The 16,023-nt window shown below is 51.6% G+C and overlaps 2 protein-coding genes across 2 annotated transcripts; both read left to right on the forward strand.

Moving 5' to 3' along the window:
* The first annotated feature begins 1,330 nt into the window (after positions 1 to 1,330).
* On the forward strand, positions 1,331 to 3,934 carry CCNO (cyclin O). The gene is made up of 3 exons (XM_039244521.1): positions 1,331 to 1,855; positions 2,473 to 2,658; positions 3,181 to 3,934. The coding sequence occupies exons 1-3, from the start codon at positions 1,472 to 1,474 to the stop codon at positions 3,664 to 3,666; spliced, it is 1,056 nt and encodes a 351-aa protein (XP_039100452.1). The 5' UTR covers positions 1,331 to 1,471; the 3' UTR covers positions 3,667 to 3,934.
* Positions 3,935 to 9,334: 5,400 nt separating this feature from the next.
* Positions 9,335 to 15,522, forward strand: MCIDAS (multiciliate differentiation and DNA synthesis associated cell cycle protein). Its single transcript, XM_039244522.1, has 7 exons — positions 9,335 to 9,451; positions 9,539 to 9,635; positions 9,815 to 9,906; positions 13,113 to 13,185; positions 13,748 to 13,971; positions 14,613 to 14,723; positions 14,956 to 15,522. The coding sequence occupies exons 1-7, from the start codon at positions 9,335 to 9,337 to the stop codon at positions 15,394 to 15,396; spliced, it is 1,155 nt and encodes a 384-aa protein (XP_039100453.1). The 3' UTR covers positions 15,397 to 15,522.
* The last annotated feature ends 501 nt before the right edge of the window (positions 15,523 to 16,023 follow it).

Genomic DNA, 16,023 nt, shown 5'->3' on the forward strand with positions numbered 1-16,023 from the left:
TCTCTTTTCTCTTTCCTGCGTCTGTAGGAGAAAACACCCCACACCCAACTACATTTCTGGGGGCAGGAATTTAAATTTGATTATACACATTTGTCCGCTTTCTTCTGAAATAAGGTGGGAATGGTTCAACCTGTTCTTGTGTCACCTGGCCAACTCACTTCTTGCAGTTCTCCTGGGAAGTTCATCAAGCTGAGAGTATGTAGGTTTTCTGCCGCTGAGAAATGCCTCCAAGGCTGACTAGATGCTACTGGTGCCCCTTTATCTCAGGATCAAAGTCCCTAGGGAAAGGTTCACTCAGGCAGAGGACTCCACCTCCTACCTCTCAGAACAGGAGGCCAGGGACTAAACCAGCAGTGCAGTGAGGAAAGTGCCACATCCAGCCCAGTCTCTCCTTCCTGGGCACTTCCCCTCAGGCTCCAGCTTCACTTTTTTGTCCTTCTGAAGGAGCAAAAAAGGAGAGCGGGGAATAATCAAGGAGGACTGACCCACCCCGCCCCGGGGAGCGGGCTAGAAGCGAATGACCCAAAACAGAAAAGGCCGTGAGCAATTCGATGAAGCTAGCAATGCAACCCTCCAGTCGTGTTAGGTTCGCAACCCCTCCAGCTTACTTGGTTTGGGGAGGCAAGTGCGGAACAAATGTTACAGTACTGCAAATCTGCAGTCTGAGGTTCGCGGGGCAACCTCTGGTTTTCGGCACGACTGCGTGCCTGGCGGGCTGGACCAGCTCCCAGATACACAGCGCGGAGGAACCCGTGGAGGCTCTGCTCCCAGAGATCAGCGCAAGGAGTGACATTCGGATCCTGGGGTCCCGCCTAAAAAAAAAAAAAATTTACAAACGCGGTCGAATTAGAATTATTGCTTGTGTAGGTTACTGAAGAAAACTCCCACGCTGACAGAATTCTAGTTGGAGCCTTCGTTTGGAGTTCGGAAGCTACCTTTTACAAAATTACCGATCGGGATTGGAGGCTGCGTAGAAAGTGCTAGCACGTACGAGATTATCCGGCCCAGGACTGCGCGAGTGCTGCGGGGAGAATCTTTTGCCCGGGAGCAATAGAAGGAAGCCCCAGGATTCGGCCCAAACTCAACTAAACCGCCGCCCCGCCCGCACCCCCGGAGGCGCGCGCAGCCCACGCTGCTAACCCGGCTCGGTTACCTGGGTAACGCAGGACGCACGCGGGGCTAGCAATTTATCCAGGGTGCGCTCCGACCCGGGTAGCTCCTCCTCTCGCCTGCGGGCCTCGCGAACTGGATGTCGCCAGCAGCTCGCTCGGAAGCGGTTCTTTAGCCGGGAAAACTCGGCCTTGTGCCGCTCAATAATCAGCCAGTGAGAAGCCGGGGGTGTGGTAGGGGGCCGGCGCCCGCAGAATACTTAGGGCCTCGCCGCCGATTCGGCCAGAATATCTCGCGCTTTCGTGAGCGCCTTCGGTTCGCCGCAGGCGGGGAACCTCCGAGGCGGCCACCAGGCTGCAGAATGGTGACCCCCTGCCCCGCGAGTCTCGCGAGCCCTGCCGCCCGGGCTAGGAGGCGGGAAGACCAGAACCTCCGCGCCCCGGTAAAGAAGAACAGGCGCCCGCGGCTCCGGAGGAAGCAGCCGTTGCGGCCCCTGAACCCGTGCCCCCTCCCAGGAGACTCCGGTGTTTGCGACCTGTTCGAATCCCCCAGCTCTGGATCCGAGGGTGCAGACAGCCCCGCAGCTTCCGCGGCGCTAGGCTGCAGCTCCCTGCCGGCTCCTGCCCCGCAGGTGGTGCGGCTAGATCTACAGACCTTCCGGGACTACGGGCAGAGCTGCTACGTCTTCCGCAGGTCGCGGGAGAGCCACTTCCACCCGCGGGAGTCGCTAGCGCGGCAGCCACAAGTGAGGCGCGGGTAGAGCGAGCCCCCCGCCGCCTCCCCTCTGGGTCTCTCTTCCGCTCGGTTTGCCCCCCGCAGCGCCCCCGCCCGCGCTCGCGGACGTTCTCCGTCCGAGCGGGAAAGGGCTTTGGAGGCCCGGGCCACTGTCCTCATTTTACAAACGGAGAAAAGGGAGGCCTAGACGTCTTAAGTGACTTGTCCGAAGTTCCCATACTGGTTAGCGGGGACAAGGTAGAAGGCAGAGGAGTCAAGACCGTTTCTGAGCTCCAGTAAGGACTCCTCCCGACCCCGGGCAAGCCATTTAACAATTCAGAGCTTGTTTCTTCATCTACAAAATAGGGGTCTCTTCCCCGCAGTGAATTGCTGAGAGGATTACGCAAGGTAATGTGTATACACAGGCGGCCACAGGGCCAGGTACGAATCTGAGCATTCCGGCTCCTTTCCCTGACCATTGGTGTCTACGCCGGAGCGCTTCCCGGGTTTGTCCATTTCCAGCGCCTTTACGTTTTTTCCTTTGTGCCTTCCTCCAGGGAAGCCCCCTGGGTTTTCTGGGCTGGTCTCTGCCGCAGACCCTCTTTGCGCTAGGCTCAGCCGGTCCTCCTCCCGCCTCCCTCCCGGCAGGTAACGGCGGAATCCCGCTGTAAGCTGCTTAGCTGGCTGATCCCCGTGCACCGCCAATTCCATCTCTCCTTCGAATCGCTGTGCCTGGCGGTGAACACGCTGGACCGCTTTCTTATCACCACGCCTGTGGCTGCAGACTGCTTCCAGCTGCTGGGGGTCACGTCCCTGCTCATCGCTTGCAAACAGGTACTTGTACACAGGGTCTTAGGGGACTGCCAAGCTCTTGGCCACCCTCGGGTCACCACCTGGCTTTCCAAGTGCACACGATTTAGTGCTGGGCTCTCTGAATTAACTGTGTCATACATTTTCAAACGTAAGCACCCCACAGTTTTAACTTCACAATTTCCTCCCACCCCCAACTAACAGTCCTTTCACCCGGGCCCCCAAAGAAATAGGCTGAAATCAGTCCCAAAAGTAAGTCCCAACAGCTCTTTTTAGCCCTGCTACTCTAATCTCCAGGGGATTTTTTTTTATTTTACTTTCTCAAACCTTTTTTTAGCTGGACTACTACTGTCCGGTTAGAGAAACGGCGCTGGTACTATACCAAGTGATTAAAGTGGAAGTAACGGAGAGGCGACCACCCAGCCATGTCGCTGGGAGGAATTGGGGACGAGGGGAGTCCTGGTTTTCTCCTGGGTTTCAGACTGGGGTGGGCGTCGGGCCCTGGAGTCTGCGCCGCCGCGGGGTCTGAACGCCCCTGGTTAACAGGTGGAGGTGCACCCGCCGCGCGTGAAGCAGCTCCTGGCCCTGTGCTGCGGTGCCTTCTCCCGGCAGCAACTCTGCAACCTCGAGTGCATCGTGCTGCACAAACTGCACTTCAGCCTCGGTGCACCAACCATCAGCTTCTTTCTGGAGCATTTCACGCACGCGCGCGTCGAGGCCGGGCAGGCTGAAGTCTCCGAAGCCCTGGAGGCACAAGCCTTGGCCCGCGGCGTGGCAGAACTGAGCCTGGCCGACTATGCCTTCACCAGCTATACTCCCTCCCTGCTGGCCATCTGCTGCCTGGCGCTGGCTGACCGTATGCTCCAGCTCCCGCGCCCGGTGGACTTGCGTCTAGGCGGGCACCCCGAGGCCGCTCTGCAAGACTGCCTGAGCAAGCTGCAGCTACTGGTGGCCATAAATGAAACCTCCCTGACTCACATGCTGCCCTTCCAGATATGCGAGAAGTGCAGCCTGTCCCCGAAATTGAAATGAAATAGACATGTGGTTTCCTTTTTCATCCTAACCCAGCTGCTGGACGTCTCCCGTTGTTTTGAAGGAGTGCACTTTTGGCCAGCAGAAGGGTTCATGGCTCCCACTTAATGACGAGGTCATCCTGCAGGTTGTAAATAGTGTACTATACCCGCATCTCCTTGTTTATTTATTTTCCTAAGAGCACATGAGAGACCGGAGTTTTCCCCCAATAAACGTACTGTTTTAGTTTGAATGCTACGATTCCCCGTGTTATCTCCTGAGAGGGAAGGTAAAGGCAGCTGGGGAACAGAGGCCATCAGTAACGATGGAGGGGCCCTGCCTCCCTTCAGTCTACTCTTGAGAGTGGGAACATCAGGTCTGAGAGGGTATCTTCAAGGCCTGTATCCTGTGACCCTCTTAGGCGGCTGAGGACTGCTCATTCCCAAAGGTCCAAAGGGAAGGTGGGATGTGAACTTGAATAGAACCCCCAGCAGGCCATGCCCTATGGAGGGGCTGGGGTGCAGAGGATGCCCAGCTGGGAAGCTTTGGGGACAATACATGCCCACGAACTAGGGCAAAGCAAAAGCTGCTCTGACAATTAACAGATGTTGAGAATGAAGGCGTTGCAGGCAGTTGTGGCCCCATAAATAGAGCCCATTTACCCTGCAATCACTTGGTTCAACAGTTCGCATATGTCTTACACCTGTTGCATGAGAGCCCAGGGTAACAATGGCATAGTAATCATGGCTATCATTGAGTGCTTAAGTGTACCAGGCACTGTGTTCAGCATTCATTATTTTAATCCTCCAATTCTATGAGGCAGAGTTTATTATCCCATTTTCCAGAGGACTCTGGCCCACAGAGAGGGTAAAGAATAGTAGAGGAACCAGGGTTTGAAGGCAGATGATTAGACTCCAGAGTCCCATCATTAGCCACACTGCTCAACTTCCCCCACATACAGGTTTGTGGAAATGCTCAAAAATGAAACAAAACAAAACACCATCTTCCTGATGTAGGAGTGAGACAACTCCATGTCTTTCATTCAATAGAAACTATATGGGGGCCCCTGGATGGCTCAGTTGGTTAAGCCCCTGAGCTCAGGTTATCCTCTTGGGGGTGGTGGGATCAAGCCCCGAGTTGGGCTCTGCACTGGGCATGGAGCCTACTTAAGGTTCTCTCTTGCTCTACTTCTATCTAAAAAGAAACTAGTGAACATAGCTGGAGAGCCAGCACAGTCCCTGCCTCCAGTTGTGTTACAGGCATTATTTTACAAGTGGGGAAACTGAGTTAGAAACTAGACTGAGGCTTGCTGGAGTTAACTCCACAGCTGTCTTATCTTCATCATTCTCCCTGAGTCTGTTGTAGGCCTGGAGTCTCAGTTCTGTCAACTCCAAACCAATGTCTTAACCTCTCTGAGGCTGGAACAATCTTAATAACAAATGAGATCCTAAGGTAGTATAAAATAGTGATTTAAAAAGTGGCTCTGGAGTCAGTTTGCTGGGTGACTTTGACCAAATCTCATCTCTGTCCAAGTCTCATCCGCAGAATTAGGAACAATAATAACCTATTTGGTAGGACTGTGGTATGGATTTAATGAGATGTTCCATACAAATCCCCCTTCACGGGTCCTGGCATACAGCAAATCTTCAAGAAATGAAGGCTGGTGGCAGTAGGTACAAAGGAGGGGAGGAGTTAACACAGAGGAAAAACTCGGAGAAAAAATGGAAGCAAATATGGGAAAATGTTAATATTGGAGGTGAACGTACTATACTGTTTTTTCAAATTTTCTGTATGATTTAAAAAATTGACTTTTGGCAGAATAAACTCAGTCATGTTCTACTACACTTAGAATCAATTTAAATGTATGACAAATTTGCATAAATGAAAAGCAAACACGCTCAAAGCAGATTTGGAGAATCTTCCTTATACTTCCCTTCACAAGCACCCTCCCAGCACTAGGAGCACTTACTCTGAGCTCTTCTGATCCCTTCTCTGCCTCCAGGAACTGTTTCATTTTTGGCTCAGTGATAGGGAAGTGGTGATCCCCAAGCTGTTTGAGGAAAAGCTGGTCTGTGATGGGAAAAGGAGAAGGCAGAAAATTATACATCTGACCCAAGTCCAAAAATATCCAGAGCCCTCAACCAGGCTGTTGAGGGGTGACGTAGGGCCACTAGCTCTTCTACAAACGAGCGACTTTGGGGAGGAGTTGTTTTCACCAGCATTTACTGCATCACTCAGCCAACATTGATATGAGTGAGTTGGTTCCAGAACCATCCAGATTAGGAGTCATAGATTCATGCTATTGTAGCTCTTTTTGCCACATTTTTGTGTACAACGGTTCTATTTTTCGACTATGTTTTGGAACTCACTGAAGAAAAATGAGTCTAATCTGTAAAATCTGGGATTGGTCTCCACGTGTAGAGATCTCCCAGAAACTCAACTAAGAACTCCCCTATTCCTCTTACAGATTGGGAAGTTGGATAGGGATGGAGGATGGACTGGCTAATGAGCATGCTACTCAGGCACCAGAAGAAGAGCCCGGAATAGGTTGTGGGAGGCTGGAGGTACAGCTGAAAAGCTTCCTTAAAACAACAGCAACAACATTAACTTAGAAGCACCAGTTGCATTACATAAATGATATCATCTTCATAGTATCTCTATTGAAGTCAATGGTATGCTTTTCCTTTAACAAAAAAGATTTTTTTTTATAAAGGAACCTCCATACCCAATGTGAGTCTCGAATTCATAAGCCCAAGATCAATAGTTGCATGTTCCAACTGACTGAGCCAGCCAGGTACTTTTCCTAAAGATCTGGGGTCCACCGATCTTGTGGAGCCTCGTTCCAATCCTCAGGTACTCTGACCCTAAAGCCAGAGCTCCTCTCCATCAGTGATATCACTCCGACTCTAGCTGCCTCACCTCACCTCAACCAGGTCCCTGCATTGAAAAAGGTCACAAAGTCTCTTAAGTCTATTCTAGTTCTATTGTAGAATCATCTCCATCAGTATTAGGGGTTTCTTTATTAAGCCAGATAATAGGTGCAAGTAGAAAGGATCATGCCACCTTAAAAGAGTATTTTCACTACTATTACTCCGTATAAGACAAAGTATGGTCAACTAATCTTCCGCAAAGTAGGAAAGAATATCCAATGGAAAAAAAAAAAGTCTCTTCAATGAATGGTGTTGAGAAAACTAGACGGCAACATGCAGAAAAATAAAACTGAACCACTGTCTTACACCATACCCAAAAATAAATTCAACATGGATGAAAGACCTAAACGTGAGACAGGAAACCATCAAAATCCTTGGGAAGAACACAAGCAGCAATCTCTTTGACCTCAGCAGGAGCAATTTGTTACTAGATATGTCCCCTGAGGCAAGGGAAAAACAGAAGCAAAAATGAACTATTGGGACTTCAGCAAGATAAAAAGCTTGTACAATGAAGGAAACAACAAAACTAAAAGGCAGCCTACAGGCTAGGAGAAGATATTTGTAAATTACATGTCGGATACACAGTATCTAAAATCTATAAAGAATTTATCAAACTCAAAACCCAAAAAACAAATAATCCAGGGGCACCTGGGTGGCTCAGTCTGTTGAGTGTCCAACTCTTGATTTTGGCTCTGGTCATGTGATCAAGCCCTGCCTCAGGCTCCACACTCAGCATGGAATCCGCTTGAGATTCTCTTTCTTTCTCTCCCCCTCTTCCTGGCTCACACTCTCACTCTCTAAAAACAAAACAAGAAAAGAACCAAATAATCCACTTAAGAAATGGGCAGAAGACACGAATAGACACTTTCCCAAAAAAGACATCCAGATAGCTAATAGATACATGAAAAGATGCTCAACATCACTCATCATCAGGGAAATACAAATTAAAATGTATGAGATACCACCTCACACCTGTCAGAATGGCTAAACTTAACAACACAAGAAATAACAGCTGTTGACCAGGATGTGGAGAAAGGGGAACCTTCTTACTGTTGATGGGAATGCAAACTGCTGCTGCCACTTTGCAGAACAATATGGAGGTTCCTCAAAAAGTTAGAACTACCCCCATGACCCAGCAAGTGCACTACTAGGTAGTTACCCAAAGTATGCAAAAATACAGTTTTGAAGGGGTGCATGAACCCAGACGTTTATAGTATTATCAACAGTAGCCAAACTATGGAGAGAACCCAAATGTCCATAGACTGATGAGTGGATAAAGATGTGGGGTATGTGTGCATATTGGAATATTACTCAGCCATCAAAAAATGGAATTTTGCCATTTACGACGAGGTGAACAGAGCTAGAGTGTATTAAGCTAAACAAAATAAGTCAGAGAAAGACAAATACCAGATTATTTCACTCATGTGGAATTTAAGAAAGAAAACAGATGAACATATGGTAGGGGAGAAAAAGAGAGAGGGAAACAAATAGTTTAAAGACAGAACAAACTGAGGGTTGGTGGAGGTAGGTAGGTGGGGGATGGGCTAGATGAGGGATGGGTATTAAGGAAGGCATTTGTTATGATGAGCACTGAGTGTTGTATGTAAGTCATGAATCACTAAATTCTACTCCTGAAGACAATATTGCACTGAATGTCAACTAACTAGAATTTAAATAAAAATTTGAAAAAAGACAGATACTAACATGGTGCCAAAAAGAGGTTACAAAGATAATTTTAGATGATTGCTCAAAGTGGATAGAGATGAGTGGTCCTGACAGAGATATTAACCAGGAATTTAGAGATGCCCCTTCCTGGAAGAGGCTTGGTGCTTCCGAAGGGCAGCCAAGACCCCCCAGAGCAAGCAAGTCTGGCTGCACAGAAGTTGTCCAAATGCTGTGGTGGGCAGAGAAGCCCTTTGGGGAGAAAGAGACTATGGTTTCAGAGGATTTTGGCCCATCCACGGTGCCATTTTCAGAAACCAGTGGAAAATTTGTAGATGTCACTTTTCCTATACCCACCCACCATTTTGATGCCCCGGGAAGCGTGGGCTAGGGGTTCAGAGTATCAAGACTGTTCAAGTCGGTGAATCAAGACCAGAAGTGCGCCCCAGTCTTGGGGGAAGGGTCTTCTGTACCGCGGAAGCAGTTCTGGGGAGTCCCTGCCATAATTTCTACACCACCACCCAAATCCAACAGATTGGCCTGGCTTTAGCGAGTGTCAGTCTGCGTTTATTTCGTGTCTTACGGCTGGGGTGGGAAGGAAATGAGATAAAAAAAAATCGTTAACTTTTCCATCTCTGCGGTCCAAAAGCGGGAAGGCGGTGCCCAGTGTTCGGGACCGGTGGGGTTCCTCCGCCCTCATTCCCTTCCTGCGTCTGGCACCGCCGGGAGGCGGCGGCGCCAACGCTCACGAAAAGGGCGCTCGCGGGCCGGGGCCGCGCGCTCGCAGCTCCCCGGGGAAGCCGCGTTGCCAGGTTAGGTTTAACGCCTCCGCCCGCGCGCAGATTGTCACGGGCTGAAGGCGCCACCTCTGGCGCTCAGGCGCGAGCCGCCCCTCCCGCTCGTCAGTCTTCCCTCTGCACTCGGCCCTCCTCCCGCACCTCTACAGCCACCCCTCGCCTCCAACCCCGCCACGCGCCTTCCCCTGCTGGCGCCAGGCGGAGCGCTGAGTGTGGGTCGCCAACGCAGCGTCTGCAGCCGGCTCCGAATAACCGGCCCCTGGCTCCCGGCTCCTGGGCCCAAGTGGCCGGGTCGGCAGGATGCAGCCGTGCGGGGGTGCCGCGGCGGGACGCCGAGCCTTCGACAGCATCTGCCCCAACAGGATGCTGGAGCTGCGGGGCCGGCCTTTCGGCAAGCCAGGGAAGCTGGAGAAGAAGGTGGGGCTGCGGGCCGGTGCCGGGCAGGGTCCGTACGCTTCGGGTCCCCGGGGCTGATCCATGCTCACCGTTTCTGTGTCCGGCTAGTTCGCCCCTCCGCGGAGGTTCTTTCCGGGTTGCAGCGGCGGTAGCCCAGTGTCGGTCTACGAAGATCCGCGGGACCCGGAGCCCTCTGCGCTGCCAGGTGAGCCTTAGTGGCTCCCGCGCTACCTCTCGGGTTCCCCGAACCGGGTGGGTGGGGCACGCGTGGCTCGAAAGAGCTTTCCTTGACGGGGCTCGGATGCCCTGGCGGGGATGCCAGCGACGAGACCTGGCCGAGAGGCTGAGGGTCCGCCGCGCGTGTCTCCGGTTCTGCCCGCGCAGCGCTCACCACCATAGACCTGCAGGACCTCGCCGACTGCTCCTCGCTACTCGGGTCCGACGCGCCGCCTAGTGGTGACTTGGCCGCACTGCAGGTATCTCCCCTCACTCCCGAAGCCTAGCGACCCAGATTCCGACTCCGGAGTCAAGGGTTCATTTTCCGCAAAGGCTGTCTCATCTCAAGCGGGGAGCGCAGGCACGTTTGGCGAGTGGGGCAGACAGAGTGCTGGAATCTCAGTCCGGAGGACCGGAACTTCTTCCTCCCTCCTAGTCGGTGACGACTGACACATTCTCAGAGCTGCTCTGACCAACCTGGGACAGAGGGGCTCACTTGGAGGAGTACCCTCCTGGGAAAGGGTCTCCCGTTCTCCTCCCCAGCTTTTCCCTGGACCCTGACAAAGCAATACGGAGATTGCTCAGCTGAGGAGCCAGACGAGTAGGTGGGAGCAAATTTGAGAGCTGGGCACCCCGTACCTAACCTGTCAGTGCGCCCAACATTCCCTTCCTGGCTATTCACTAACAGTTTTCATTCCCCGGGTATCTAAGGAGTGTGAAGATTGGAGGATAACTCCTCGATCAAGACTGGAAAAGACGAAAAGAGTTTACATTTAGGGGAAGAGGGACCAAGGACAAAGATCTCTGGAAGAAATCTGACAGAAAACGTTCCTCTCTGCCGAGATGGGCCTTCAGCAATTGGGCACCTTTAAAAAAGGCATTTTCTCCCCCTGCAAAGGCTCATGTCACTTACCCTCATGGGGCAAAGAGGTATTTTGACTTTTTTCTTTTCCTCAGAAACCTATTTTCTTACTCCCATCCCACTTCTACCACTTGCCAGGGCGGACACTCACGAGGTAGATGATGGAGCCTCCCAGCACTGGTGTCTGGGAAGCCAGAAGCCTGCCTGGCTCATCAGTGGGCCATGCAGTGGCCAGGAGTCCAGGAGGGCTTAGCTACATGCAGCCTGCAGGAAAAGTGCCAGCTCCAGCTTCCTGGCAGCAGGTCCTTGGCACATGGGGTCCATGGGTAAATGGCCAGCACTGAACACTCCAAAAGATATGACCACCTCCCAGAACTGAGGTTGGTGGTGGGAAACAGCTTTCCAGGCTTCCTTTAAGTGCCTGGGTTAGAACTGGGTTAGGGCCCAGATGGACTCAGGGTAGGTGGCCACTGAGAGCATAGATTGTTCAGGCAAGCGGTGAGAGTGGGCGTTGGCCTGTAGATGCTGTTTTATTTTTCTTTTTACATCTGGATGCTCAAATAAGGAAAGACAAACTTTGAGCATCTTTCATCTGACTCAGAGGCCCAATCACTCCCTCACTCCAACATGCTTATTTTGCAAGTAATGAAAACCAAGCAGGCTCTTGTTGAATTTTTGCTTAAGGAGTCACAACTTAAATTTTACATCATGTTCTGTATTAGCCTCTTTTTTTTTTTTTTTTTTTTTTTGCCTCCTTTGTAGTTTGGGGAAATGCCACATTTGTATCTAATTGGGAAGGTAGGATTCAAAATTTCAAGCACAGAGCTCATATCAGATGGCCCAAGAGGTCCAGAACTTTTCCTTGGGAAGAAAGAACTGGTGCAGAGAAAAAGATTCCCCTTAGAGGAAGATCCCCTGGAAGAACCCTGGCCAGTGCACACTCAGGTCAAATTTTCTAGCTTCCTTCCTGCTGGGTAAGGTGAACAGAAGGAGGAACCTCTCTAGAAGTGTTTGATGTCCAGAATGAGCCAAGGACCTGGAGGAAGCATTTCCTGGGCTCCACTTCCTGAGTTGGCTTCAAGTCTCCTTGTGGTAAAGGGCTTTGGCTGAATCTCTACTAAAAGGAGAACCTTTCCACCCTTTGAAAATGAGTCTGGTTTCATTTGAGCCAGCTCCTTCAACCAGAACAGAACTTGTGTTTCAGGATTTGTCTGAGTCCTTTCTAAGCTCCTTTGTCCCTCATAGCCTCAGTTCCCAACTGGTGCTTGAGGCCTCTTGGATTGAAGTTTTCCTCCTTGAGGAAAACTGATACTTGCACTTTCTTTGAGGTTAGGGACAGACTAGGTTCCTCTTCTTAGCATTATTTGAATAGTAAAGAAGAGCTTTGGGGAGATGAATATGATTAACACAAGGGAATCAAGCAATCAATAACAGTGGAATCAGTAGAATACATATTTCTGATGGGCATGTTAGATACCTTCCTCACACCATATGCCTTGAAAAACTTCTTACCTCTTCTCCAGTGCTGTCTTCATTGCAAGCCAGGCTTTCCTTAAAAAGATAAAAGCTAGAGGCAGTGAGGTATAGAGGAAAGAAGATTGAAACAGTCTCCATGATTCGCCCCAATTCCATTTCAGAGTTGGTTGACTTGGGGCAATTCAATTTCTCGCAGCTTGAGATTCTTTATGGTGGGGGAGGGGAGTCACCTCCTGTGTGCTGCCTGCTTCCTACACTGGTGTGAAAATTAACATAGGGACTCTGTGTGAAAGGCTTTTGTCAACTCTAAATGTCCACGAATTAAGGAAATAAGAATATTCAGAAGCTGCCAGCCTTCTGTCTCCTGCCTCACATGGACAGGCACATTACAGAACCAGGAGAGTGTCCAGTTCAGGATGTTGGGGGTGTATTACGCAGTGCGCAGGCCGGGGTGGGGGTGGGGAGTGGTGGAGAGGGGAAGTAAACACCTGACTCCTGGGGAAACAGCAGGGCCATAGGGGTGCTCAACAGAAACACTTTCCTTGGCATCCTTGCCCCGTCATCATAGCCTACCTTTCCCTTCCTGTATGGGGAGAAGGCGGTTTAGCTGTGACTGAACGTTGGCGGGATATATAGCCTCAAGTTATTTCTTTGGATGACCCTCCCCACACTGTAGGGTCTTGGGAGGAAAGATGGAGTCTAAGCACGCCCGCTCCCTTATCTTAGGGCAGTAGCTCCGCGACGCGGTCGGGGGCAAGTTGAACTGAGAGCTGGAAGAACTCAATGGACCTGGCGGAGGCAGCTGGTTGTCTGGGGGCGGGCCAGTGAGGCAGCAGGAGGCCAGGCCCAGGGGCCAAGACACTGTGCAAGGAAGGACCCACGCCTCAAACGCAGCCCCGAACAGTTCTGGCGTCCTTCAGGACCCTCTGGAGCTGGTCCCTGCCACGCCTGCTGGGTTCCACGCCTGGGATGGGGCTTTGATTTTCAGGCTTGGCTGTGAACCCGGATGCATGCAGACCCGCTGCCAAACCCGGGATAAAGACACTCGGTCTGGAGTTTCAGACCTGCTGGACTTGACATGAACTAGTTTACACCTCTGGTTTGTTTGTTGTTGTTGTTTCTTTCTAGAACCATTCCCTGCAAACTGCAGCGGACTTTGATCTGCAGGATTTCAGAGACACAGTGGATGATCTCATTTCAGGCAAGTGGCATCTCCTTGCAGTTAAATAAAGGAGGCAGAGGTGTTCTTCGGCTGCACCAATCACACGAGCTCAGATTTCGGTTTCGTGGTGGTGAAGGTGGTAAACCCAGCATCTGTCAACGTCGTCAGTAACTCATCAATGGGTCAGGCTCTTGCGTGTTTATGAGACTTCACCCTTCCTCACAGAGAAGATGAATCGCTGCATCTATAGCACTTTCTCAGTTTGTCGGTCTGAGGTCTGGGAGAGGGAGCCCTACGCTGTCACGTGGTCAGGGAGAGGTTGGGTGACAGTCGCGTACAGAAAAGCGGGCCTGTGTGACTTCAGGCAAGTTTGTCTTGGCCACGGTGGCGATCCAATTCAGATCAGGTCGGTAGGCATACACCGGGCGCCTGCTGTGTATGAAGAAGACAGAAAGGGTCTGGGAATCGTAGAGACCTCAGAGTGAGGGGTGCTTTACTTAACAAGGTCTTCACATAAACCCGACGTCCCGCGTGGAGTTTTGTCCCCGTAGCTAGCTGGGCCGCGTCTGAGGCGGCGAACCTAGCTCGCACTCTTCCTCAGACTCACCCTCTTTGATGTCGCCCCCTCTGACCGGCGGAGACTTCCCCTTCTCTCCTGGCGACGTACTGCCATTTGGGCCCTGTCTCTCTCCGCCGCTGGACCCAGGGGCACTGCAGCCACCGCCGCTGCCCCCTCCAGACGTGCCCCGGCCGGAGCAGTACTGGAAGGAAGTGGCCGACCAGAACCAGAGGGCACTGGGGGACGCGCTCGTTGAGAATAACCAAGTAGGGACACTGGGCTGGAATCCTGGGGTGAGGGGGTCTGGGTGTGGAGCTCCGGGCGGAAGTGGGGGTTGCAGGGGCTGGCAGGTGTCTCTTTGTAAGTCCAAACCAGTGGATGGGCGAGCTGCGGGTAGCTTCTATTGCTCCAGGGGCTCCCCGCAGTTTCCAGTCTCAGTAAGTGGGAATAATCCTGCCCGACCAGATTTTTAATAGGGACACCAGTGTTTACTGAAAGATTCCTATATGTCTGGTATTGTGCTTATCCATTTAGTTTCTCTTCTCATTTAATATTTACAATCATCACTGAAGATTGTAAAGATACTCTTACTTACTAGTCCCATTTCACAGATTAGCAAACTGAGGTATAAGAAGATTGAACTTTCAGAGGCAGAACCTAGATCTGCTTGTTGCCCAAATTCGTACTCTTCACTCAACCACCTACATTGAAAATTGAGATACATTTTGTCCAAGTGCCTTGTAAAACAAACAAAAGTCAAATAAACAAGATTATTGGCCTCACCAGTGTAAGTGCCCTTGGGCCCCCAGTTCCAGATTAGGTGTCAGAATCCTGGTATAACTCACGCAGGGTGTATAGAGGAGACCGGCCACAGTGGCCTACGTCTTCATGTGTGGGTCTCCTGCAGCTGCACGTGACGCTAACCCAGAAACAGGAAGAGATCGCCTCGCTCAAAGAGCGGAACGTACAACTGAAGGAACTTGCCAGCCGGACCCGGCACCTGGCCTCGGTGCTGGATGTAAGCGGGGTGCGGGAGTGTGGGATACTGCAGGACGTCGGAAATAGTCCTGGGCACTCATCACCCGGTCCCCAGGATTGGGACCCAGAGGGAGTTGGGCGACAGGTGGAGGCTGCTGGGAGCATGCTAAGCCACTTTGCAGCTCGCGTCTGGGCCCGCCTTGCGCTCCCCGCAGCAGGGGGGAGGGGGTCCAGCTTGCCGCAGCTTGGCGCCCCTCCCCCATATTTTGTAGAAGCTGATGATCACGCAGTCCCAGGATTGCGGGGCGACAGCCGAACCCTTGCTGCTCAAGGCGACAGCCAAAAGGAGCCTGGAGGAGTTGTTCAGTGCTGCGGGGCAGGACTGCGCGGAAGTGGATGCCATCCTGAGGGACATTTCCGAGCGCTGCGATGAAGCGCTGCAGAGCCGCGACCCCAAGCGGCTCCGGCTGCAACCGGAGCCCGCGAGGAGGGATGACATGCCGGGGAAGCTGCACGGCACCTTCCGGGGGCTGAGCACGGACTGCAGCCGGAGCGCGCTCAACCTGAGCCACAGTGAGCTAGAAGACGGCGGCTCCTTCAGCACCCCCATCCGCAGCCACAGCACCATCCGCACCCTCGCTTTCCCCCAGGGCAACGCCTTCACGATTCGGACCGCCCACGGGGGATACAAATTCCGCTGGGTCCCCAGTTGAGCTGGGATGTGGTTCCCCCAAACACTGCGCTGTATCCGGACTGAAGCGCCCGGAGGCTGTTTGGGAGTAGCTGGAACGGTTTCGTGAACCTAGCTTCTCAGAAGAGCTCCCCCTGCTGGGCGAATGCCACCCTGAACCTTTTTTTTTTTTTTTTTTCCCAGAAACAAAAAAACGTCTCGATAATGATGCATTGCAAAGTCCTGGTATAAAGCACTATATATTCCCTCCCCTTCCACAGTGTATGTTGTATGTGTGCGTGTAAACACACATATAAATCTCAGTTTTAAAAGTATTTTTAGTAGCTTTGAATTATGTACTTTTAGAGCTGGAAAGGACTTGGAAATCCTTTAGCTATTTTATAACTGTATAGTGCCCTAGTTTTATAAAAAGGGAAAGGAGCCGTTAAGAGATTAGTTTTCTATAATGAGAAGCATTATTGGGAACTTCCGGTCTTTCTCACTAGTCGTTTATAGATTGTAGGTCCAGAAGCCAGGCATCTGGATGAATGAATGTTTCATTACATCACTCAACTTCCCCTGATCCTGGAAGGACCCTTTCTTTTTTTTACTGTTGAAAATTTTATCCTGGGTGCCAGAATATAAAGTTAGGAGAGATAGCCAAAACACT

The sequence above is a fragment of the Hyaena hyaena genome, unplaced genomic scaffold (genome assembly GCF_003009895.1).
Source record: "Hyaena hyaena isolate Hyena2069 unplaced genomic scaffold, ASM300989v1 scaffold_241, whole genome shotgun sequence".
Taxonomy (NCBI): domain Eukaryota; kingdom Metazoa; phylum Chordata; class Mammalia; order Carnivora; family Hyaenidae; genus Hyaena; species Hyaena hyaena.